The 27,044-nt window shown below is 35.3% G+C and overlaps 1 protein-coding gene across 1 annotated transcript in view; it reads left to right on the top strand.

The window, feature by feature from the left end:
* The window catches only part of GLRB (glycine receptor beta), a gene marked incomplete at both ends in the record, with an annotated part of 43,847 nt that overhangs the window by 4,993 nt on the left and 11,810 nt on the right, over positions 1–27,044 (top strand). The window contains 6 exons of the mRNA XM_084203820.1: positions 6,480–6,586; positions 9,125–9,192; positions 15,691–15,920; positions 19,255–19,337; positions 22,166–22,306; positions 25,577–25,729. Of these exons, the coding sequence (XP_084059946.1) occupies positions 6,480–6,586; positions 9,125–9,192; positions 15,691–15,920; positions 19,255–19,337; positions 22,166–22,306; positions 25,577–25,729 (782 nt within the window). The remainder of the gene's footprint in view (positions 1–6,479; positions 6,587–9,124; positions 9,193–15,690; positions 15,921–19,254; positions 19,338–22,165; positions 22,307–25,576; positions 25,730–27,044) is intronic.

The raw sequence follows: 27,044 nt of genomic DNA, 5'->3' as shown, positions 1-27,044 counted from the left end.
TTTCCCTCTCAGTGAGCAACATTTGCTCCTTTCTCAGCACCGGAGTGACAAGACACCAAAATTGTGTGGAAAAGTTACAGACTTTGAATTTCATATTGTAACTTCCAGACCGAGAAAAAACTTGATCTGTGGGTTGAATTGCACCATTTTTACCTAAGCCCAAGCAAAACCATAGGTCTAAATTCTGTTGTCAAGGCAAATTATATAGAATGTATCTCAGCTTACATTTTCTTCTTATATCTCCACTTATACCACCATGCAGGTGGTTAGATTTTACCAAGGTCCTTCTATTGTCTCCATACTTACAGCATTTGGAAAGAAAATATTGGGGTGTGGAACTGATGTAGATAAATTAATTCCAAAATGTTGCTTAAACGTTTAGGTGCTTATCCTGTTTTACATCTGTGTGCTATATCAAGACACCACAAGACACCCGTTATGCACAAGGATCACAGGTGGTGACTTTGGTGGGAAGCAGAGATGCCTAAGCTAGGAGCAAGCAAGCCAACTTCAGCAAAAAACCATTGCTGAGAGCAGTACTAATTCAGGCTAGGTGAAATACCATGCTAACCTGGTTCTGTTGGTTTGGGGGCTGTCAGCTCTGTGGCAGGCAGGTGAACCTGCTTGCTTTTCTCAAGTTTAGTGAATAATAAGGCACTTCAGATTCCCATGTTCCCACACTCCTTAAGGTGTCTAACCCTGGGAATGCTGAATAATGAAACCAAAGCTGGATTTAAGAGGTTTCTGCAAGACAAGGACTGAAGTAGTGACACTAACAGATATTGACACTAACTGCAGGAAGGTTGTCTGCATGTCCACATTAGGAGACTCTTCTTTTTGGTCTGTCTACAGCATGAGATGAAAGATGAGCTGTTTCACCCCCTCAACTCACAGTTCACAATTCAGGGTGCCTAATCTGGGTTTCTGTTTCAAAATTAGCTATGAAGGAAACTTTCTCTTTTTTTTCACTGCACTGCACTACCTCCAAATTTTGGTACTGAAGCTACATATCTCATTTTAGGTGTTTAGCCATCAACTGCATTCATGAAGGCATGTAAATGGTGACTCAGAGTTCCATAGTTTTAATATAATTAGTGATACCACTTTTCATTGGGGTAATTGTAATTAATCTTTTTAGGAATAGACATGTCACCTTGCACAGTTTGAAAATGTAGCTATTAAACATACTAGAGATTGGATCACTCCGAAGAGTTATATAGTATGTCATTGATATGTATTAACTTGTTTTTATGCTTAGAGTTACTGCACTCAAAAAATCAAATGCCTGCAAATCAGAACACTGATAGTTTATATCAGGAAAATTGTACTTAAAATACATGGTGGGATAATAGATATTATGTTTCTCATACTTATTTTTCCCTTTCTCATATGTACACAGCAATGATATATGACTAAAATGTCAGTTTCCATCATCAGTTTCCATCATGTATTTTTATCTGTCAGTAATTTAGAACTATGAAAATGCTTTCCTTCCTGTTTGTGTAAAATGTTGTTTATATTCTTTCCTCCTGTAGCACTGCATGTGGAAAGGACTCCTTGTAACTTCAGTGAGCTCTGAGAGAATAAATGTCATGATGACCTATAGAGATATAATGTCTTCTGACACATTTGCCTAACACAAATGTAAAGCTATATAAATTTCAAACAAAGTATAATGCATGTTTCCTTTTGTCATGTATATCTGCTCATCTAAAATTCTGGATTTTGGTTAGTGAACTATGAAAATAATTAGGCTGTTTCCATCAGCTTAAAATGTTGATCATGATCTTCAAAGGCAGTGATAAAATGTGTAGGGCTGCAGTGGAAGAGGAGATGAACACCTTACTGTATGTCCTGTGAAATATAATATGTAATGCAATTCTTTGATTCAGATGTAACCTCTGAAAGACCAGGCATTTCACGCAGGGATATTATAGCAAAAGACAAACTATACCTTGTTTTCTCTCTGCATTGTGAGGACACTGTTTGAAGAAGTGAAGATACTTCTGTGTATACAAGAATGCTGCTTGTTTTCCATTTTATTTTTTCAGAGACAGAAAAATCACTTTGGGTTTGGGTATTTTGTATGTTTATTATGTAGACTTTTTAAATTGTTACTTAGGTAAAATTTTTTTGGTAAAGTTCTAGCTTTACAATTACTTGCTTTTAAATTTTCTTCATTGCAACCGTGAGGCTTCTGTTGCCTTATCCTTTGTTATTCACTGTATCTTGCTTAGAACTCATGAATTACTGTGAAGAGTACTATATTCCTGTTTCTTAATGCTTTCCATCAGCTCCAGATGCATTCAACACAGGCTGAAACAAATGCATTAAAATTAAAATGCATGCTGGAACTTGTGGAAATCGAAGTAACCAGCTTTTTCCAAGTGGGAAAATTGGAGGCTGAATTAGAAAAAATGGTAAATAACTTCTCAGTTGGCGTGTTGTTATGTAGGACTCAGCCTTTAGCACACTGAAGTAAGATTCTACTAGAAAGGCAGATCTCAGCTCAAATCCTTTTTGTCCTATGCATTATACAAATATGCCTCTCATTAATTCATTCCATAATGCCTAATTAAGCAGGGGTGGTTGTGGCTGTAGGTAAATGTCTCACATTAATAGTTTCAACCTCTTTATCCAAGCACCTAACAGATCCCATTAACAGATCCCATTAACAGATCTCTCATTAGGTCTTTTTGCTCATCTGTGACTCCAAAAGTGTGGTTAACTTCTTAACTCACCCCAAGGAACACATCTGATGTATTGATTTGCAGGTGAAATGTAGGCATTTTGGTCAGCAAGGCCCTCAGAAGGAAATCCAGTTATTGTGGTGAAGTTGCCTTGTGTGCTGTTCAATGATGTTTGTTTAATGACAGCATGCTGTAAAAGAACCACAGTGAAAATATGGCTGATACTCAGCAGAGCTTTTTTTTCCCAGTAGCTATTTCAACGACTTAATTCAAAGTGACCTTTAAAAGTAGCAATTACTGAATCTCAGTGCTGTCCTCCTAACTCAAAACAGCCAATGTCACTGTATTTCACTTGGTTCTTAGATTAGCAAGGACAAATGCACTTATACACTTGTGTAAGTTTAAAACACAACCCAACGACTTGTGGAAGATGTGATTGTGGTGTTCTTTACCAGCAAGCTATGCTGTCATTGTTCTCCCCATCACTGTCTTCGCAGTGCAAGAAGTCTCCTTTGCCCAATTTTTGGATGGCTTTTGAACAAACAACCTGAACAGATATTTGTATTAATATACTTCTGCAGTGCAGCTCAGATCTCACAAAGCTACCACTTTATTTCTCTTACTCATAGAGACAAATAAACCTGTCAGCTGTATTTGGCTTTCTTTTGCTGTTTGTTGCTCATTCCTTTAATTTCCCAAACTTTTTTCTCTTTTCCTCATTGCTTTTTATGAGCATCTATATTTCATTTATATGCCTATGCTATCCTGTGTAGTTCAGATTACTGTTTTTCACTATTTAATGAACTTTTTTGTATAACCCATGACAAAAATAAAAAAAAGTATTTAAGTTTGTTCATTAGTTGTTGCTTGGATTTGTTTTCATATTGCATTATACTGGACATACATAATTTAGAAAGAAATCCTGTTGTCAGTATTAAGGAGATTGTTTTATAGATGTAGTTTTTGTAGACATCTGATGTAGATGTTTTAGATGTTAGTATGTGAGGCTTGCAAAGAAGCAGTGGCATAAACCTTTCTGTATCAGATAAAACGCAGCATAAAGAGTGTTTGCCTGCCTTTTTAATAGCTAAATGAACATTATTTTCTGAATTGCTCTTTTTAGAAAATGGAAAATAATCTTTATCTTTTGTATTCCTTTTGTCCAGCTAGTGGTAACAGCAAAAAATTCATACAAAGCTGGTTTATGATATTTCTGTAGCAACCTCTTCCTTGGTAAAGGTCATCAATGAAAACCAAACACATCTCAAAATTACAGAATTGGAATGGAATGGAATAGAATAGAATAGAATAGAATAGAATAGAATAGAATAGAATAGAATAGAATAGAATAGAATAGAATAGAACAGAACAGAACATTTCAGCTGGAAGGGACCTACAATGATCATCTATTCCAGCTGCCTGACCAAATGAGGAAATAAACTAATTCTTTTGCATAAGGATCCAATTCTAAGTAAAATATAAAAACTTATAAACTCAGCCCTGGGAGGATTGTTTGAAAGAGAATTTGTCAATTATTAGGAAAAGAGAGCACATATTCCTTTTTTAATTGCTCTAATATTAAATTAGCAGAGGCTTATTGTATACAAAACATGCAGATCTGTATGCATAACAGGAAGTTAACATATGTTGCTAAAAGTCAATGCTTCCTTGTTTTATTAGAAGTCTCTGGAGAAATTCTGCTGGAACAATTAGTTCACCTATGTGGTTGTTACAGATCACAGAGGTTATAGTGTATTTCCTGCAAGAGAGGGGCGGGGAATTATATACTGCAGCCACTTAATGCTGCTCCACAATTCTTTTCTCTTCCTGTATGTTATAGTTTAAGCTATCCTCCTGGATACATATTTCTTGGTAGGTACATCTCTGTGCAGTTTTTGGAATGAGTATGTATCCTGCTAATTACTGTTTAGTAGTCAAAATTTCAAGAAGGATTTAGTGCCATTTTATTGCCAATTTTTTTCCTCATTTATAACATCATGCAAATACAAGGAAAGCTAAGCTAAGCTGGCTAGCTAAGCAGATATGCAGCTTTAGGTTTCAGAAATATCCTGAATACAACAAAGAAAACAGAAATCTGATTTTTTTTTTCCTGAACAATAAAATGCTTAATGGGTATCAAGGAGACTATGATGTAATAAAATGCATTTATGTTTTCATAATGGTTGACATGTTTTTAATAATAGGGAACTCCTTCATAGTTTTATTTATAAATTTTTTAGTTGTTAAATGTTAACTGAGAAGATTAAATCTCTTTGGGAAGGCATAGTGAGTGCTACCAAGTCAGCAAATCTGATTCCCTTTGCCCTTATGTTTTGAGCTAAACCAGTTTTGGAAGGTAAGGTTATTAATAAAAGGCTGTTCAAGGGCTAGGCTCTGGTCTCATCTCCAGTTTTCGATCAAATGCCAATGTCATGCTATGCTGACATTTATTAATTAATTAATTTCTTAGTAATCAAAAAAGAAAATGCTGAACAGGAGCTACCATAATTAGACATTTTAAAATCAGGGGGTCTAATACATTAATGTGTTTTTTCATTGATTTTTTTTTTTTAACTGGTCAAAAGCCTTCTGTAGAGTTAATGTTTCCTTCAAAAAATGTTTGAATAAGGCAGAAATCCCAGAGGACATGAAGGAAACTGAAGGATGAGAAGAAAAAAAACTTAACCGAGCTGTTATACAGAATAACCTGTAGGTCTGTCAAACTGACATTGGTATAGGAGACAATAATGAAAAAAAGAAATTACAGGGTGAAGAAGGCAAGAGCAACTGATGCTGAATATGGAAAACATTAAGGAAATAAACTTGGTGCTTTTTTAAAATACATTTGTACATTAGTTTGCAAGAGGTGATAATGTTGATGCATATGAATTATACCTATGTAGGGTGCTTCTCTTATCTTTATATGGCATCCTGGTTACTGAATTATAATGACAGAAAGCAAAGTAATCATAAAAGGGACAGAAAAGTGATTATGAGACAGAATTCAAAACTGGAACAGTCACTGAACAGGTTCTGGAAACATACAAATTCATTTACATACCATTATGAGCCTGCTTGGTGTTTAAAGTACCTGGGGAGGGCACTGACGCACCCATATTGCTTTTTATTACACCCAATTTCATGTACTCTTGTAGCTACATTTACCTGTCACAGGTTCTTTTTGATTGCAGCAATGGTTTTCATTTAACACCCAGCACAATAATGGCAAGGTAATGAAGATGTTTAAATTCGCTCTGCAAAACCAGAGAGTCCAAGGCCTTGTTTTCTGTAGTAAAGCTTTTATTAGCACTTGACAAAGAGATTATGCAATCCTCCAGCTCTGGGTGGAATAGCTGGCATGTGAGAGCAGGAGACTGCCAAAAGCCTCTGCATGGTTTGGCACCTACAAAGTGGCTGTCAATTTACTAAGGTTCCTAATCTGACAGTCACTAAATATAGTTCAGGTGGCTGCTTTCTACTGATGAAGAAATCATGTCCCTCTGCATATTTTGGTTAGGAGGGAAGGGAGCAATTAGTGATTTGCTGTTTATTTGCTTCCAAGTTTACAGTTAAGAATATGTCAGAGAGCATTTGTGTTTATTACACAAGTAATAAATCTTGAAAAATACTGAAACTTCTCAAGCGAAGGAAGACTATACAGTTTGGCATCTGAAAACAATGAACATTTTTTGCTTGTGAAATGACATTTATGGCATTACTTTAAAATCACTTCAGTTTAAGCATGCAATTGTTTCTGTCTTAATTGTAACTCATTAACTTTTTTTGCAGGCAGCAATCAGCAGAAGACCTTGCAAGAGTACCTGCTAATTCTACCAGCAATATCTTGAACAGACTATTGCTCAGCTATGATCCCAGGATAAGGCCTAATTTCAAAGGTTTGTCAGATATTTCAGCCTTTTTTTTAATCTTTGGAGTTTAACTTTTACTCTTTTCACACAGAGAAAAAATCTGTAAATATAATACTCATAAGCTAAATTTCTGTTGTTGTTTTTTTTTTTTTTAATTGAAGTCTCCCTAGATGGTGTAAAACTGCAGAAGATATTTATCCTTTTGAGCTGAAAGATAATATGTTAGGATTTCATTATCATAATAGTATGTGGTGCTTTATTACTGTTGGTCTTATTTTATACAAGACTTTTTAAGTGTAGAAATAGAATTTATAGAATAAATTTTAAAAATATATTTTTAGCCCTACATTTTAGTTAGACTCTACTTTACAGCATTTTAAACCACCAGATTTCTCTATAGACATCCTTTAAGATGACTATAAAAAGTTGGGATCAGCAGTATCACTATTAGAAAACTATACAATTATTAAATCCTTTAGAGATATTTTAGTTATATCTTACACACTTCAGGAATCCATATAGGTAATGCACTGAAACACATTTTCTGCAATTAAAACATCTCCCTGGTAGTCAGATGGTGCAGGATTCTTCTGTGTAGAGTGTGTGAATCCTTACATGAGAAGAAAAAGTTGAAATACATATTCTCTGCAAAACCTCTAAGAATTCACACAAGTTAGGCTGTAAATTAGACTTTTCAGGAATTAGATTATTTACCTTCTGTAAATAATGTACTACTAAAAAGCTGTTGACAATTTTATTGCATATAGGCAATGCAGTTTACATAAAACAGCTCTTTCATTTTAAAACTCCTCATATAATTATATGAGCATTAAGAGATACTTTAACATAAATATCACTAGTATGAAAAATTTGGAAATCTTAAATGTTTATTGTGCTTTTGAAGAGGCTATTTTCAGTTCTATTTAACAGTTTTATAAACATATTAAACTCAGTTCTCAGTAAGTGTACTGCTTGTTTCTTATTCTCTGTAGAACCATATTTATATGTTTTCAGCACCAAGTCTTGTCACAAAGAATAAACGTCCAGCCTCTTCTCTACCTGTTCTTCAGCATAATCAGCTTGTAATCACTAAGCATGGTGCAGATTTCTTTATATTTTTGATAAGCCTTCTGGCATTCTGGTAAGAATCAAGACAGAAGGGAAAGGGAGGATATGTAATGTTAACTCAGAGTGAGGTGGAAGAAAAAAGAACATTTTCTGACAAGTGGTTTGCCCATGTTAAAATGTTCCTTACACATGAGAGATTTTCTTGGATGGCACATCCTATTCAAATCTGGAAGAGAGAGTACACTCTTGGCTACTAGTGGTGTGATCGGTGCTCTGTCACATGCATCATGCATTAAAAGAATATTGTGCTTATTGCATAACCAAAAGCATCACACTTTAATAGTCTGATTTTAAACCCAAACCAAACAAATTGGTTTAACTGAAGAAATGAAATTTTATCTTTATAAATTTCTGGTGACCAAGAGAATGAGTTTGAATTTATATATTAAATGTACATAAAAATATTTTATGCAGACAAATATGCTGTTGAAAGAAACATTTATTACTTAGCACTGTATTTGCTTAGTCTGTCAAAACAGTATTCATATATTCTTATATCTCTTTTGTTGCTGAAAGTAGGAAGAAACCCACTGAATATTTGTAACAGTAAATGATATACCTGCATCTAGTGGACATCCTGACACTCACACCATAGAGGTACTAAATAAAAGTAGTGGTCCATAATTAGTTCTCTCAATTATCAGGCCACTTCTCCTTGTTCTGTGATAACTCGCTGTTAACACCAGATTAAATGACTGCCAATCAATTCCCGCAGGGTGACAGAGGGCAGATGTAGCAGCTGTCATACCATCCCTCTTCAACTACAGGAATCCTGGCTGTGGAAAAGAGAAAAAAATCCAGGCCATCTTAATATCTTCACAGCTGCTGACTTCTAGAAATTTTTCTTGGCTAATTGGTAACCATTTCCAACTCTTTCACACCAAGGCTGTGTAGCTGTGAAAGATGCATGCAATAATTTTACCTGCCTGTATTCATATTTTACAGGCAGGTAAAGACTTATGTACTTTACTTGCACAAAGAGGTGTGCTCTTAAAGCATAAGGAAACATCTCATCATAAATCATAAGCAGGTAATTTTGGATGATAGTTGTCATTATGACCTTGACAGTTAAAAGTGTCTGCTGCTAGAAATATGAATTGCTTCTGTCCTCTACACTATGTGCAAAAGTAATACTGGCCTATTCATTCTGAGATAACAGAAAATCACAGAATTCAAGCACTATTAATTTAGATATATGGTCAGTGTAATTCTGTAAGATTATCTTTCTGGACTAAGGATTTTTATTTTTCCCTTTTTCTTATCACTAGGTTAAAAAGAGGTTTAGTGATTTCTATTGACTTTGATAACTGTATATATACTAACTTAAAATGATAAAGTTACATTGTGACATTGTGGAACCAGTATAAAAGAGCTATAAATGAAGGATAATGTACCTTTACTGGATTGTGTAGCTCACTAGAATTTTTTTTTTTTAAGGAATTCCAGTTGATGTTGCAGTTAACATCTTCATTAACAGCTTTGGGTCAATTCAAGAGACAACTATGGTAAGAGTGAAATTAAATTCATATAGTACAAATGGAGATTTTGTTACTAAATTAAACTTCAGACTGAGGATTATGAACTATAAAATAGAAATATTGTTTGTGGTTGCAGACACTGAGAATTAAGTTAATGAGGTTAGTGATTGTCTGACTGTGCTTTATGCCATAGACCTAAACCTATTAAGGTATTTCACTCTATATGTGTCCACAGATTATTATAGGTTTAGAATCTGATTTACATGAAAGGAAATCCATGGTTTCTAAGATGCAAGAGCTAGACTAATTTCCATAAATTATTAAGCTCATTGGAAGAACCCATTTGACAATATGAGTTGAAGATCTTCCTGAGAGTTATTACTTAGGCTGCTTGGTGTGTTATTCAAAAAACCCCAAACCACTAAGACTGTATAGGAGAGAAAAAGAACAGGCATGCATAAGGATGAAATGTAAGCATTCTTTATTTTATTTGCATCTGAAGATGTAAATAAATCATGATGGAATGCAAGGAGCAGTAGTAAAGGAATAGACTATCAATGACATGACCATAGCCTAACTGCTGTTTATTTACTGCATGGGAAAGATAAACTGGGGAGTGAAGCTTATAAAAACGTGTTTCCAGTTCAGCCAGAAAATTTCAACATGTCAATAACAGGATGAAATAATCCTCATTGCAATTTTGACTTCTTTTTTTTTTTTTGGGAAATAAAATCAATTTCAAAATATGAGTTGCTTCAGCAAAGCAGTTTCTGCTATTTTGGGACTTGCGGGGTTTTTTTTTTTGTCATGATGTCTCAAGTAAATACTATGAAAAATATTGCCAAAAAATACATTTAGTTATTGAAGATTTTCTGACCTGATCAGGTTTTCCTTTTGTGAAAAAAAAGCGGGTAGTACACCACGTTGTGCCAGTACATGGAAGCCTCAGCCAAGACATGCATTGAGTGGGAGTTCTGAGGCATTCCCTGATCTCTTTGGTGACCTGCTGCATCTAAGGCATTGAGACAGTTCCCAAAATCAAGTTGCTTTTTTTTGATGCTGTGACTGAGGTAGCATTCTGACACATAACGGCAGAGAAGCAATAAACCACAATACCACTAATAAGCAATAAAACACATTTTTGTTGTTGCTGGAAGTAAGTGCCCACTTAAAATTCAGAACCAGCTTACATGTCACCCTAATGGAATTTCAATAGGACTGCAGAGCCACTCCAAGTTGAACATAAATGGTGGCTGGAACAGTTTTGAGCAGCTTGGCCAGAAATTTCTGTTTCTTTAGCAAGCAGAGATTTATGTTTGATTGAGAATGATAGTAAGTCAACTAATGGCATTAGTGGGAAGTGACATTAAAGCAAAAAAATGTAAGTTTGCCCAAAGACCACAAGATTTATTTCTGAAAACTCAAATTTAAAGGGGGGCAGGGAGGAAGAGGAGGAAAGTAGGACTGAGATAAGTGTCTTAAGATATCCAGTATGGATGGGCCAGATGGTGCTTTCAAGTTTCTGAAATTAGTTGCATGCTTTAAAAAATTACTTTTAAAGAGGCCTTTTTACAATTCACCCAGATTCAGATAGTAACAAAACATGAATGTGAGAGATTTGCTTCCCCCAGGCCCTCCAAGAAAAAAAAAGAAGTATGCTCTCCACAGCCATGTGTGTATGCCTGTCTGTGCCTTCCTGACATGGTCGCTCACAAATTTACTAGGATGTGCTGTATGATAAGTCATGCTCTCCTCCGTAATTCAGAATATTAGACACCATCCTTACTTTACTTTATGCTTTTATTTAGATTTCTATTTCTAGCTGATCACCATGATAGCTAAGCATGTTTATGTCAAATTTGGGTTACTTCTGGATTGTCTTAATCTAATACAGGAAGCACTGGCAAAATTAACAGTCTGTTCTTCCATGTATTATTTAGAAAACTCTTCCTGCTGCAGTGGGCATTGGATATTCAGGAATCACTGCTCTCTTGAGGATAGGTTTGTACTTGTCTTCAAATGGTCTGGGTAATACACTGGACAGTAGAAATGGATCACTTAGACTAGGAAAAGACTTGTACTTCTGGAATCACAGGAAAAATATTTCCTGGAGGTGAGGCACCAAGTCTGTGAAGGATCAGAGGGGTCTCTTGTGTTCAGAAAGGAGACATTTGCAGGAGTACCAGATCTGCTGAAAAGGTTCCTTGGTGTTGGAGAAGAGAGTGTCTGGCTGCATCTCTACTATCTCTGGCGTTGGTGAGAATCATGAGGAGTATTGATTTATTGACTGTCTCTAAAATTACCAGAAGCTACTAAACTGGTTGGAGTGATATCAAAATTTCTGAAATAATATATTTCTAAGTTTTTCAGTCAATGAATTGTTATGATGATGCTTTGCTCTCTAGCCACTGCTGGCTGTAATAGTTGAACTCATAAATTTTTGCAAAATCTATGTCGGGGTAAAGCCATGCTAAAGCAATGATTCCTTCTTTTGTGTGATGGAAGTGTGGGGAAAAATAACAATGGGTACCAGATGACTGGAAGACAGGTTATGGTAGAAGGCCCAACAAACAAATGTGTAGAGTGACAGTGAGAGAAGGCCTTGCTTGCTGTCCTTCTGGTCCTGTGATAATTAGATTCTTAGCTGTGCGCTTGGCTCATCCTCAACAAAGAGTTGTGATTAGCTCCTTCTGAGGTAGAGTCCACTAAGATTTAAGAAAGGAGGGAATTTATTTGTAGAAAATCATTGAAGTTACTTTGTTTCAAAGCCAGAGAGTACCCATTTTGTGGGTCCTATGCCCAGAATCCTGTATCACTTTAATCAAGCCTTTGTGAAGAATCTGAAGAGCAAATGCTCGCTCTGTGTTTAGAAAGGATAGGTGTTCATGCTGTGTTTCCAATATTGAAGAGAACTGCAGTGCTTCCACATGCTTATCAAGCAAGTCTCCTGGAAAAAACGAAGCAAAAGCGCTAGTGAACTGCAGAGAGAATCAGAATTTGTACAGATAAAAAGAAGAGCTTACACCAAAGCTGCTACCTTCCAGTAAGCTCCCTTTATCTTGAATCCTGTAACTTGTTTCCTTCTCTATCATTAGACCACTTGTCAAGGATCCCATGTTAACTCTACTTCTGAGTTTGCATGCATTTTTTGAGACTGCAAAATTGTGGTATTATAGGGTGATTATGTCACATTTAGAAACTGTTTTAAACTGGATGACCAGTCAAGGATTCCTAGGGATAGAGAGTTTCTGGTATAAATACCCATAGGGCTATAATTTTTTTTTCTGTGATGATGATCTGACTTTCTGTCTACAGAATCTATGTTCAAGGTTTTTGCTTGAAGTGTGACCTTTCTTCCCTGACTCAAGCAACAAAACACCAGTTCTTCTTTCTCCTTTACTTAAAAATCTTACAGAAATGTCTTTTTAATATTCATGACTATAAAAAACATTCAGTTTCCTTATTTTAATCTTAAAAATTACATTTTTTACTTCATTAAAAGCAAACACTATTATGTTGCCTTTCTTTGTATGAGTGCATTTTGAGTAGTTAGTCTTTCATATCTTCTCTGTGCTCTGTTTTGCAGAGAGATGCATAGGCTATGCTTGCTTTCTGGCCTGAGGTGGTTTTCTGGCCACATGCACACTATTAAGTAGACTTCTGAAATATTTCCTAGAATGCCTCTCAACCTCCCTGAAAATGACTTGCCTGCTGTTGGAGTTACACACGAAAACAAAGCCCTGTAGAATACTTCTGTGTTTCCTTCTACCTGACAGGTCCTCCTAGCTCTGATGCTGATGAATGTCTCTTCCATCCTCTTCCCCTAGTTTCAGCCTTTTTAGTTGCTATTTGACTCTCCTTTACTATACAATGCCAATCACTCTGCAAATTCAAAAAAACATTTGTAAAATGTACACCAGGAAGACCATTTGCTCCATGCAGATTGCTTCTTCAGTCCCTATTCAACCTAATTCTAATACACTTATTGAATTTTAAAATTCATTGTGCAAATTTGTGAGGACTGGTTACAGACTTCTTTCAAGATAAATGTATACCAGATCATAGTCTTTACTGCTGCCAGATGCTGTAAGGGTGCATGCTCTTCTAAGAAGCAGCCCTTTTGCACATTGTTGTCTGGCTAGCCACAGTTATGTATTGTGACATCTCTTTGCTTCTTTTTAAATTCTCTGTATTGCCTCAAGTATGTGGTGGCCTTCCTCTCCAAAGTATCCCTGTCAAAGTCTCTACTTTGGGCCTGAGCCTCCCCACTTTAGATTAATGGGAGTTTTCTTTCTCTGTTAAATGGGAACAGATTGAAGTTCTTAAAATGTTAAGTCATCTGATTGTTTGGTGTTGTAAGTTCATTTGTAATAGACCGAGAAAGGAAATAAAATAGCATCCACCTGATCTTACTTCCAATTCTTATTTTGCCAGTGCATTCTGCTTTTCAGTGATGTAAGCATCTCCTTCTACTGAATGGGTAAGCTGAAGGCAAGTGTTGCACAGTGCTTATCATTTGCCTATGGCTTTGAGAAGGCATCTTATTTTGTTTGAAATTAGGGTAATGCACTTGTTTATGGGGAAACTGAATTCAGTGTAAGCAACAGTGTAATGCTTGTGAGCATGAATGTTATGCAGTATTTATCTCATATGGTTCAGAGTAATTTTTTTCACTGAGAGAAGAAGTGCATATGGAATGGGAACTTCAGCAAGAAGCAAGTAAAGGACATTTTCAATTATATACATATAATTGAAAAGATGCTTTCTGAGATATGACCTGAATTCCCTTCAATTATGAAGCTTCTCTATGAGAGCCTTCCAGTACAAATTCACTTCATATTAACCATTTTTTGCTTCATCTTTGGCAGGACGACATAGGGCTTTGTATAAATACGACTCAGACTATGTATATTTTTTCCAAAACCAACTACCAGCAAATAGCAAGTACTTAGTTTTGATGCTTTGCTTTTCCTTACAATGCACTAAGGAAAAATATATCACACAGTATAGTGTAATAAAGAAATACTTGGGCTAATGTGACTGGTGGACTGAACATGGGAAAGTGGGCACTACATTTAACTATACAGAGCAAATTAACAGAATAAATTATTCTGCATGAGGTCTTAGCCAAGTGGATTCCTTCTGGTTGAAGTTAGGATGACTGTCTCAACATGGCATCTGCTTTGGACTGTAAATGTAGTAAGTACAGCAGAAGATAATTCAGTTGTATCAACAAAAAAAAAGTTTAAGAGTCATTGACATGGAGAATAAAAAACTTTATAAAATTTGTTTGCATGCAGAATCCATTGACAAACCAAAAATATGTTGAGAATCTTCACTCCCATATTTCTAGCATTTTAGTATAATTGTAGAGCAGTAGCAGTGTTTTCACTGCTCTAAAAGACACAGCCCTTATCTCAGGAGGCTTTGTACCTAATAGACAATTAGGTACAATTTCCCACTATAGAAGCCAACTGTGAAGACTGGAGATAGAAATAATTTTACATACAGAATTTTCATTCATTTGTTTGGGTTTGTTTAACTTTTTTTCAATAATAACTTTATTCTTTCTCTGTATGTCATCTGCCTAGTTTACATATACATCAAAAAGAGGGTCTGGCTTAAATGTAAATGTAAAAAAAAAAGACTTAAGACATAAGGCTGAAAAATCCTAGCTGACATTCTAGGTCAGATTCTTCCGTTGGATGCACACAGCTTTCACTAAGCACAGAACACGTGCAGGGTATCATTTTGCCCTGAGACACATGCTACTCCAGTTCCCAAAAGGAAAATCAGGTTCTCATTGAGCATGGCTCTACTACTGTCCTTCCTTCTGCCAGATTCCTACTGATTTCAGAAGGAGATTTCCTCTGTAAAGCCTCGAGTTTTTCTCTTTGAGACTGATTCTGTTTCTCCTTTCATACCTGCTACTTCAGCACTTATGTTGCAAGCTGGCATCAGTTTTCCTGTTACCAGGATAGTCCCAGATCACTGATAGAAGGTCTGAGGCTGTATTCTGGGTGTGTAGTATAAAATCTATTACCTACCTGGTCTGTTTTCTGCTTTTATAGTGTGATATTTTGCCATCAGTGTGCTACAGCCAAGTGGAGAGTAAACTGGAATTGGCACTCACAGGATATCCTGGAAGATGTGATATCATGCCTGCTGCCTGCAGCCATTTAGTGTAGTCAAGCCATGGCCTCTCTCTGCCCTGCTGCATGCTATGCCTGGGTAACAGGAGCTTTTACTGAGGGAATGCAAAAATGACTCTGGAGTGGCAATTTGATCCTTTGTTTAAGGAAAGTTGCTGTATTCAAAACCATGAGTGAGATGTAATCCGTTTATAGTAAAGTCTGTTAAACATAATGCTTCGTAATGTAATTTGAATAGTGATTACTGTCTTTGTGATAGAAAAATCAGGGTATAATTTTTTTCTCTTCCAAGTCTGATGGAATTGTTTTATTTCTCTGTGTGGTTTTTGCTAGACTTTTGGCTAGTCTAATATTGGTTTATCCTTCTGATCAGGATTATAGAGTCAACATCTTTCTAAGACAGAAGTGGAATGACCCCAGACTCAAACTGCCCAATGACTGGAGAGGTTCAGATACACTGACAGTGGACCCAACTATGTTTAAGTGTCTTTGGAAGCCAGACTTATTCTTTGCAAATGAAAAAAATGCTAACTTCCATGATGTCACACAAGAAAATATCCTCCTTTTTATATTTCGGGATGGAGACGTCTTAGTCAGCATGAGGTATTTTATTTCTATGCTTCAACTGGTTTTTTTAAGTGATTTTATGTGAAATATATATTCTGTATTGGCCTTAGTAATGTAATACAATTTATTACTAACATTTAAATTTATATGAGACAGTTTCTAAACAATGCTGCAATAACTTCTGTGTAAAGAAATCAGATGATAGCACTGCAAGTGTGAGAAATTTGAAGTGTATATACTTGTTAAGCTAACACACTGAACTAACTAAATTTAAATCTTTTTGATAGTTTCTTAGGTTCCTAGAAGCATAATAGAGTGGATAACATACCTGAAATACCGCCTTCAATAAAACAGTATATGTTGTGCACTACTTGAATTTTTACAGCAACTAAAGTAAATGATGATTACTTGCTAAAGATATAGGGAAAGGCAGAAATTACAAAATTTGTAAATGTTTACAAATGTTTCGTTAAAGTACTGTGAAAAAATCCTCATTAAGTTCTATGCCTTACTGGATATAATTTTTTCAGAAGCCTCCAAATTTCTGTTCAATTGAATTGCAATTAACATATCCTTTTTTGGTGGTTTAACTTGGTTTATCAAAGGTATACATGATGACACAAAAACAGTTATCCACTTAAACCAGAAAATTAGTTGATTAAAAAGGAGGTCATAGTGAATTACAGATTTGGAGATTTTATAGTTTACAATCTGTAGAGATTAGGTGAAATTTTCTAACAGGAAGTGAATTTTCTTCTGTAACATATGTGTGCTGTAACATATTGCCTTGATAGAGACAAAATGATTATCTGAATATACTGCAACATTACCTTCAAGAGGGAACCACTTGAGAAGCTGGGTTCACATGAGCTATTTCTTCCTGGGGTAGAAATGGATAGAAAAAAGGAGAAATGATATGAAAGAGTTTGGGTTCTTTTTTTCCCATTTCAAAACAGGGTGAGAAAAATCAGTCTCAAGACTATTGCTGGCAGTGATCAGAAAAGAAAATACATTGGGCAATCAAAGCATTTCATTTGGATTGCTCTGAAGGTCTTGGTTTTGATTTCAGCTGCTTTTGTAGTTTTGAAGTGTGTAGAAATTAATATTTCAAAGTAGAAAATAACTTCCAGCTATGAAAGAAGTTTCCCTTTTGAAAGAGTAAATGTTAAATGAAACATTGAAATATTTTTCAAATATTTTTTCTGGGTTGCAGATATTTATAAATGAGCTCAATAGGAATGGTCAATGATTAGTGAATATTGAGTGAATACTAATGGAAGTGTTTCTGATGGAAAAACTATTGTCTGAAAATGTGCAAAAAAGAAAGCTAGGTTCAATAACATTAGAAATTATTGCCATCTTTTAAAAATACTCTTTATTTTAATAGCACACTATCTTCTTACATGATGTATGTTCAGGTAAGATGAATTATTTTAGGGACTGTGGTTTGATGACATTTTTAAAATATATAAATTCTATGTCTTGTGTTTCTAGTTTACAGAGGTATTATCATGTATAAATGAAGGACTCTCCAGTTATCAAAATACTTTATGGCAAAATGTGTATGAGACAAAGCTCTTGCAGAAATAGTTAAGAATTAGGACACTGAATACAGGAATAAACAGCTACTGCTCCCATCAGGAGAAGTAAAACAGTTGACTCCCCCCGCAAAAAAACCCCCACAATCTATTCTGTGTTCTGTGCTTTTTAACATAAATCATCTGAAAAACTGAATTTGCAAGTGCATTTGATGATACCAAAATAGGCAGAACAGTAAAGATAAGAGACAACAGTAAGAACCACAAATCAATCTAATGATTAGGCAACAAAGTATGGGATGAAATTCAATGTAAACAACTGGAAATAATGCATGAGGGAAAAAAAAAATTATTTTAACTTCACATAAAGCCTGATTGATCTAGAGTTGGTTATTTCCAGCCAAAAAAATTAGCTTTGAGTAGTAATGGATAGTTCTCTGAAATAGTCAGCTAATAGCTCAGTATTATTTGAGAAAGTGAATTGAATTCTTGGAAGTATTAGGGATTAAAGTTATGCCAGTGCATAAAAGTATGCTATACTTACATCTTGAATGCAATTCTGGTCTGCCCAGCTGTAGGAAGGGAGGCAGGGACAGTCAAAGGTGTGGAACAGCTGAGCAAAGCTGAACTTTTCACACTGGAAAAAGCAAAATAATTGAGGTGGTGCCATAGAGGTCTCTAAATCACAAATGGCACAGAGAGAATGGATGGACATTGATTTTTTGCCTTCTTTTACAGTGAAAGAACTATGAGACAGACTGAGGATAGTTAAAAAGGCATAATTAGAGTGTGTGCAGCTTAGCTATGTCATTCTTTACTGCAAGATGCTGGGCATATTAAACTTTATATGGTGTCAGGGTTTAACCCCAGCTGGAAACTAAGTACCATTCTCTCACTTCTTCCTGGCCTCATTGGGATGGGAAGGAGAAGCAGAAAAATAAAGGTCATAGAAGTTGTGGGTTGAGAACCCCTTAAAAATTGCAGGAAAGTAGAACGATATAGAAGTATTAATGCTAATACTAATTGTAATGAAAGAGACAGAGGGAAGGAGACATAAAACCAAGAGACACTAGTGATGCAAAATAGAATTGCTCACTGCCTGCTGACAGCTGCTCATCTCTTCCCTGCTGCCCCTCATCTTCTTGTGTACCTTCTCACTGGCAGAGTATGGAAAACCAAAATGTCCTTGATTTAGGGTAAGCACTACTCAGCAACCACCAAAAACATCAGTGTGTTATCCATGTTATACTGAATCCAGAGCACAGCGCTGTGCCAGCTACTAGGGAAAAAACATAACTGTCCCAGGTAAAACCAGGACACCTAGATTCCAGAAAGCAGCTGAAAGCAAAATAAGTTCTTGGAGACAAAAAAAATCTGTTGATGTCCCTCAAATGCTGAGGAATCCCTTCTGGTTTGGGAAGCCCTTGAGGTGCAACTTTTGGATGCTGCTGGATATCTGGCAAAATAACACTTCCAGATTGCTGTAGGGTCATATTCTTCTTTAGAAGTCTGTCACTGGCCAGTGCTGGAGACAGAACTCTGTTCTGTATGGACATTTGGTTTGGTTATTCTACGACCTATATGTATTTTGTCTTGTATTAGTAGTTCTTTAATTTGTGAGCTTCTATATGTTTAAACCCTCTATAAAATTTTATTGTCTTATTTTATACTAGAAAGATCTCCATTGCAAACTGCTAATTATAATTTCTAAACTTTGTTTCTGCTCTTTTAGAAGACGAAACTCAAAAACCTGTGATTTTTTCTTTCTCATATCCATCTGCTGCTTACCTGACACCTCACACAGTTTTTAAATACCATTTCTGTATTTTCAGATTGTCCATTACACTGTCATGCCCTTTGGACTTGACCTTGTTTCCTATGGATACGCAGCGCTGCAAGATGCAATTGGAAAGCTGTATGTAAATCCCTCTGTCCATAAAAACAGTTCTCTTCTAGGCATGCATGAGAATCAAACAAAAATTATTAATTCTGTTTACTTCATCTCAGCATTTTTAACAAATCATGAAATTGATACTCACTGGTTCCTACCAACGTACATTTCCCTATTTAAGATGTTTCTTACTGTTATGGCTCTGTGCACTCTTAGTTTTAGCTTTTGCTATCAACCAGAATGATATCTGAGGCCTTTTATAAGAGCATTTACAATAAACTGAGATACATGGAAACATATCATTTGGAAAAAAGAATGGTTTTGCCAGGTGGTTTTAACTTCCGCAACCTGTGCTGCTTTGTAGGTTTTGGGGGCCCAATTTATCCCCTTGCATTGATGATATATTGTATCATCATTGTACCTACATTGGTAATTGTTTGGAACTCCTTTGATACAGTACCAAAGGAAAAGTATTTGACGCCAAAGGAGTGAGATCATTTAGTATCAAACCTTTTGAAAGTGGTTTCAGGATGTGTTATGGATGCAGTCAGGCATCTATTCCTGGTCCCCAGGTGATTTAATCTTACCACAGGGCAGACAGGTCACATCTCTGAAGGGCTTCGTGCCATGCTGGAAGTTACAGACAAAATGTTTCTGAAATCCATCTTCCTTTCCGTGCCCCAAATACGTAGCTGTCTACTCAACTACAGCTTTTTCCAACAGTTTAATCCTTGGTCATCCCACTTTCATGCTAATTCTGTTTTCCTAAATGAGGATGAGCATGAAGCAGAGAGAAGGAAGGTGACCTGTTCCAGTCTGCTGCTGCTGGAACATATAAACTCATTCAGCTCTTACTCCAGCAGGTCTAGTGGGAAAGGTGAGGCTAGGGAAAAGAGTCACAAGTGGAGAAAAAATAAGGTTAACCAAAGCTGGGCAGGGTATCACAATATGGACAAGGCTAATACTAATAATACTAATACTAATACTAATAAATAGTAATAAATACTTCTTCTTCTTCTTCTTCTTCTTCTTCTTATTATTATTATTATTATTATTATTATTATTATTATTATTATTATTATTTAAAATTTTGGTTTTGATTGTCAACATTTATCTTTAGAGTTTTAGTATGTCCATAGTAATTTTGTTCGTCACTACTATGTATGTACATTAGCTGAAGTTATAGAAAACATTACAGAAAATGTTGGGTTTTCCATAATGTCCAATTATGGACATTATGGAAAACCCAAGTCAGTTTGGGGTTAACCTGGAATTACTAATACTAAGAGAAGTTCACTTAAAATTTCTCAGTCCAGCAAGTCCACTTACATTACAAGTGTTGAAAGGTGTAGTCATGCAAGGAGAAACTACTGGTTAAAAAAAACATGCTAAGATGATATACTCAAATGCAATGAATTTGCCTCTTGGAAAAGACTATGGACTAAGCTTTCTTCTACCTTTTAATTCAGTTATCAAAAGCAAGAAGGGTACCCATGACTTCCTATCTGTCCTTCCAGTTCTTTCCCTGCTAGCCATTGGTAGTTTTATTATTAGATTATTTTCAAATCAACATTTTGTTTTTGCTTGCTAAATTTTGAAATCAAAAAAGGTCATCAGTTGTTACTAAGATGTTCTCATATCCACAGTTATAATCCCCAGTTCTACATATTCTCTATAGACACAATTTTCCCTCTCCAGTAATTGTTATCATAAAGGATCTTGGTAGTTTTGTGACATGCTGTGTGTTGGAACGGGGTGAAAATGATTTTATGAATGAAACATTAAAACAATTTTTTTATAGTGTATTATATTATGAAGCTTTGAAACATTGTGATTTTTATTAAATTATTGTGAATAATAAAGACATCATTTATGAACAGTTTCACTTTCTTAATCACAGCTGGTTTTCAAAAATTAAAAAGAATGATTTAATGCCTCCAGAAAAAGAATGGCTCTTTAAACATTTTTCTCAGGCTTTGAACTGCAAAGTGATGCATTCCAACTCCATCTTTTTTATGTTTCCTCATCTGTGTTCCCATCTAACACACATTATCTCTGTTTGAATTAAGTTAATCTTTAATGAACAGAAGGTTGCAAAAAAATTGGCTTGTAAATCATGATTCTGATTATGCATATTTAATCAATATTGCTTTTTTCTTGAAAATTGTGAGTCTAACTTGCACTGCCTCTCACTTGGTGCTGGTGTATATATTATGATTTGGGCACTCAGAGGTTTGCTGAGGTCTGTCTGTCCTCAGTGGGTCAGGAAGGCACTGAGCTGATTTCTGTAGGACTGCACATCTGCTCTAGTTACTGGGCAAGTATTTCCTGAATAGCAGTGCTGCCATGAATCAGGGATTTTAGTCTGAGAAAATAAGCAGTGTGGTTGTTTTACACAAACACCAAGATTCATCACCGTAATTGAGTTGTTAAATTCTTTTGAAGTTACTCAGACTCATTAAAATTTGTCTTTTTCATATTTTGCTGAAGTAGAATATGAATGAGTATGGAGGCTTGAAAGCTGTGGAAAATACAGCCTTGCTTTCTTTGTTTGAAAGGTACACCCTGTAACAAATACCTCTTAGTCATCCTAATATTGCTGGTAATGTAATGTTTCACCCACTAAGTCCCAACTTCGGCCCACATGAAAATGCAGCTGTGGATTATTTAATTTTCTTTTTTTTTATTTGAACAGAAGATAAAAAGACTGAAAGATACACAATACATGTATGCTAGGTTTTCTTGCAGAGTTTAATGTGATTGAGCTGGATCTTTATTATTATTATTATTATTATTATTATTATTATTATTATTATTATTATTATTATCATTATTATTATTTTGTCTTGCAGTTGGTTACACAACTGATGACTTACGGTTTATCTGGCAGTCTGGAGATCCTGTACAGCTAGAGAAAATTGCTCTGCCTCAGTTTGATATTAAAAAGGAGGACATTGAATATGGTAACTGTACCAAGTATTACAAAGGCACAGGTAGGTAATGTAAGTTATTTCCTTGGTAAAAAACTCTAAGCTTCCTTCAATTACTGTTTATAGTTAATGGTTAATATTCCAGTCCACATCTTACATTTCCTGGGATAAAATAGATTACTTTTAACTAATGAGTGGTTCATATAATGGTAAGTTTAATATGTGATCATTGCAAACTAGTTCAAATACAGAAATATCCAAGTTGAAGAAGAGATTAAATGTTTGTCTGGGCTTTACTTACAGATATCATGATCTTATTAACACCATTTTATTTCTGTGGTTCTAATACCTCTTTAAGCTTGTACATGTTGAACTTTTCTGAAAGATTGCTTGTGCAGAATCATGCCAGTTGCAGCAAAGTAGGTAAATTTTGATTTTCTGGTTAGAATTTTGTTCCATAAGTGGATAGTACTAGAATGTAATTCCAAATGCTTCACTCTACAGATTCTTCCTTTCTCTAAATGCTCTGGAAATTCTGCCATTTTTGAAAGCTGCTTACAATCTTCAGCCCTCTATTTATTTATTTATTCCTATGATTATTTTTTTAATGTTGGCACAAATTTTTCCAATGGTTTCTGTACTCTGGCTTTTAATGATTTACCTTTTTCACCTTGATTGATTCCTGCCTACAATTATATGCAAACTACTCATGCTGTGACAACCACAAGACTTTCTACAAGAGCAGCTGTATTTTAGTCAGTGCTTTTACATTATGGGAATAAATCTTCCATTGAAACTCAATTGGGAAGTCTGTGGTGCTACAGCTTCTGAGGACCCTCTGCAAGTTTCTTGTTGGCTATTCAGCTGGAGTGGAGGCTCTGTTACTTGCAGTTGCTCCTGTGATAGATTCCAAGCCTAGGGAGGTCTCAAGGTACCTTAGCAGACCTCAGAGTTAAGAATTTAATTTGGAAAGATAATGAAAATAAATGTGTGCTTTGGTTTTTAACTGCAAAGTGAGTGAGATCTCATCCTAAGAACATAATTCATCCACTCTTCACAGGTCATTTATAATTCGTAAATAATAAGAAATTCTCTCTCTTCAGAAAAATTCTGATTTTTTGAAAGCATATCCAGCATCTAGCAGTGATGGCATTCAGGATATGTCAAAACCTTACTTAGCATTGAGAAAAATATTTTGTTCCTATTTAAAAAACAAAATTGCTGAAAAAAATAGTCCATAAAGTAGTGAAAAAGTAAAGGAATAGATTCTTTCATTTCCCAAATGAAATTCATAAAAATGGGAAAATTGTAAAATGTATATTCTATTGTGATTATTTTGAGGTATGCCCTAAATCTGAAGTCAAACATCTAAAAAACTTTAGAGAGTAACCCTATTTTAGGAACCCTAAGGTTTTAGGAACCCTAAAGAAAAATATATAAGAATTATGCACAAAGAAAATCACTGGTGTTCTCTCAAGTTTCAGCAACTTGTGACCACAAATGACATGGTGCAAAATATTCAGTAAAATATTCACATTCTGTGTGTGTGCTTTGAACACTAAAGAAAGAACATGAAAGAGCCATTTTGAAAAGTTTTCACAATTCTTTTACTGCAAATCCATTCTGTAAAGAACCTCCGTTTAATCTCATAACCAAAACCAGAATTAATATTTTAGTAATGTGAGTCGAATATTTAGTACGCTGAACTATTTTTAAAGGCTGTTTTTAATGCTCCATTTTTTTATTTACTTGAAAATTCTTAATCTGAAGGTATTTTTTAATAGTGGATTTCACACACAGAGCTAAATAATTTTGTCAGATAATCAAGAGAAGTTTTGTGTCAAGGAGCAGATTTTCAAAATTACGGCTTATGTAGGAGTTTCCTGAAAATTGCAAAACCCCTCAATCTTTACTGCCTATTTCTGTCAATGGATGTTTTATCACACCTACCTAAGTTGAAAGAGGGTCAGCAAATCTGGGCTGCTTTTGTAGCAATACTTTGAATATTTATATTTGCAAATTTCCTGTTATTCATCAATTTTATGACACATCAAATAGGTCCTTTTGAGCTGAATGGTGAGGGCAATAGATACCATACTCTGTCTGATGAAATATTATTCAAATGAAGGCATGCAGAATGCATTTTCTACATAACACAAACAAATAATGATTTTGAACGTCATCTCTCATTTGAAAACAAAACCTAAAAGTGTCTGGAATCCACTCATAAATTACAGAGGGAAAATTTTTCAGCCAAGTGATCACTGAAGATGATAGAATGAGCTATAAAATACAGTATAGTGTCTTCTACAAAAGGATGTTTGTCCTTAATGTTTTCTACTTTTGTTGTTGTGTTGTTTTTATACCTAAACAGCACTTTTACAATGTATCATTGTACAGCACTTAATTGATACAATATGGGAGGTAAATGGAGAACTTTTTGACATATTCTATCTTCTAAATAAGTATCTCACCACCTGGATCAATAAATACAGTCTGATTTGAATTTTGAAGATGTTGTAATATAACATAGGAATGTCTTTTTCTTGTGGTAGAATAGTTTTTGAAGTTTTCAGGTTTTTTTCCAACACTGTTGTGTTATTATTAACATAATAATTCCAGTTCTTCTAATTGAGTGAAAATATGGACAGAAATTATTTTCTGGTTATCAGACTTCTTGATACATTTGTTATCTCCAGCAAAACACCTAGTAACTGCAACTTTGTTTTGTGTTGAATTAATCTTAAACATCATCTGAAGTTTGTATGCTTTAGATGTTAATTTCAAAAGATTTGATGCATTGTTCCTTGTTTACAAAATCTGCAGCTTTTCTACAGTCTTTTTAAAAATGTCTTTACCAATTTTAGAACTCATTTGTACTAACTTTCAGTACTGAGGAGATCTCTGGTTAGTCACATTCATTCACCTCATTCCATTCTAAACCTGCTGGACTAATATTTCTTAATTCATCTTTTGCAGAAATTAATGCTAAGTAGGATTTTCAGCTGAGCTTAAGCTAGTAGGACTGCTAGACTCCATTGGTTTTGTCTGAACTGCATCTTGAAGCCAGCATCAAGCTGGGAGTCACTTCAGCCTCCTTCTGCTTTGAAAAGTGGAAGGGTTCCTTACAGAGCACAATGTACCATACCCTAACCAAACTTAGTGCTTAAGTAAATCTGTGTTTTGATTTTTTTTTCAAATTAAAGTCTTTACCTTTATAAGGAAAATCAAAGCATTGAACTTTTGCTTTTAAGCAGAAAAAGACCTGGAAGATGTGGATCAGAAGTTCACCTGCAAAGCACATTGAACATTAATGCATTTATTTCTTTAAAGGTTATTACACTTGTGTAGAAGTAATCTTCACTTTAAGAAGACAAGTTGGATTTTACATGATGGGTGTTTATGCTCCTACACTGCTAATTGTTGTTCTATCCTGGCTGTCATTTTGGATCAATCCTGATGCAAGTGCTGCAAGAGTCCCACTGGGTAACCTGCATTTTCACGTACTGTCACGATCCTCTGTAACACCATTGAGCCATTCTCAGTTGCTTTGGCTACATGACACTGGACCCTGAAAGCAACTTCACTTCCATTATCCACTCATCATTTTCACTGAACTCTGCTCATTCCAAGTCCTGTAAACTTCACCTTAGCATTAAGACTTCACTTGATTGTAGTTCCAGCATTTGGATGACAAGCACACTGTCTCCACTCCTCTCAGCCTGGACAAGTCTGATCCGTCTGTGCACGGGTGATGCTGCAAACACAGACAATATGCACTTACAGGAATTTCAACATTTGGATGAGTAAGAAAGCAGGATAATAAGTAAGGCTCTCAATAGCTACCTATTGGAGAAGTCTTTCCGAAGATTAATAGAAACGATATTTGGAAAAGAGCTAGCATTCCTGTTACCTGACTGGCTTTATTTCATTAGAGACTTGCTTCATGAGGGTACTTTAAATTCATTCAGTCATGCTGCTCAGCCCAGCATAGTAGGCAGTCCCTTCATTTATTATGAAATAGCAGGACACACTTAATAGTACCAATATTATCTTGACTAATAGGGTTGTACACAGGACTGCAGCTCTGGCATGGCCTGCCGAGTGGTGTGCAGAGCTGTTTGACGTGCATACACTGTTTGTATGTCAATGCTTCAGATACAGTAGATGGAAAGTAAGCCAGAGTGTACACTGAAGATTCAGTTCAGTATTTGCTGGATCATTCTGTTCTAACACATCTGGTCATTCTTTATTACACCATGGACAAAAAAAATTTCCAGCTTTGCAGTGGTACATTGATGCTACACATTTCTAAATAAAGCATTATAAAATTTTGTGGTTTAAAATCGCATGACTTTAAACATTTCTTTATGCTTCAGTGTTCTAAGAGCTAGTGAATTGTCCATTTGAGATTAATGCTAAATAAAGTACCATATCAATCTTAGTGAAATCCAAATGGGAACAGTAGCTAAAGAATGTGTTGTTCATGATCAAGTAGAAATGAATATTTTCATAGGCCAATACAGATAGTTTAATTTTAATTTACATTTTCACATCCTCAGTTACTTAAAATGGATCTGAAGGAAATAATCGCTCTGTGAATGCACTATAAAAAACACAGTTGAGACTCCTTTTGGCCAACATTTTTTATAGACAACAATTCTATTTCATTAGCCTCCCACTCATCAATAATCAAATAAATCAAATAAAGATTTTTATCATTACCATTCACAAAGCCTAAATGAGACATTCTGAACTTGGAAACTGAACGAAGTTTTCCCTACATGACAGCCATTTCTAA

Source organism: Fringilla coelebs (genome assembly GCF_963513975.1).
Source record: "Fringilla coelebs genome assembly, chromosome: 4".
NCBI classification, from domain to species: Eukaryota; Metazoa; Chordata; class Aves; order Passeriformes; family Fringillidae; genus Fringilla; species Fringilla coelebs.
This window is presented reverse-complemented; position numbering and strand designations above follow the sequence as displayed.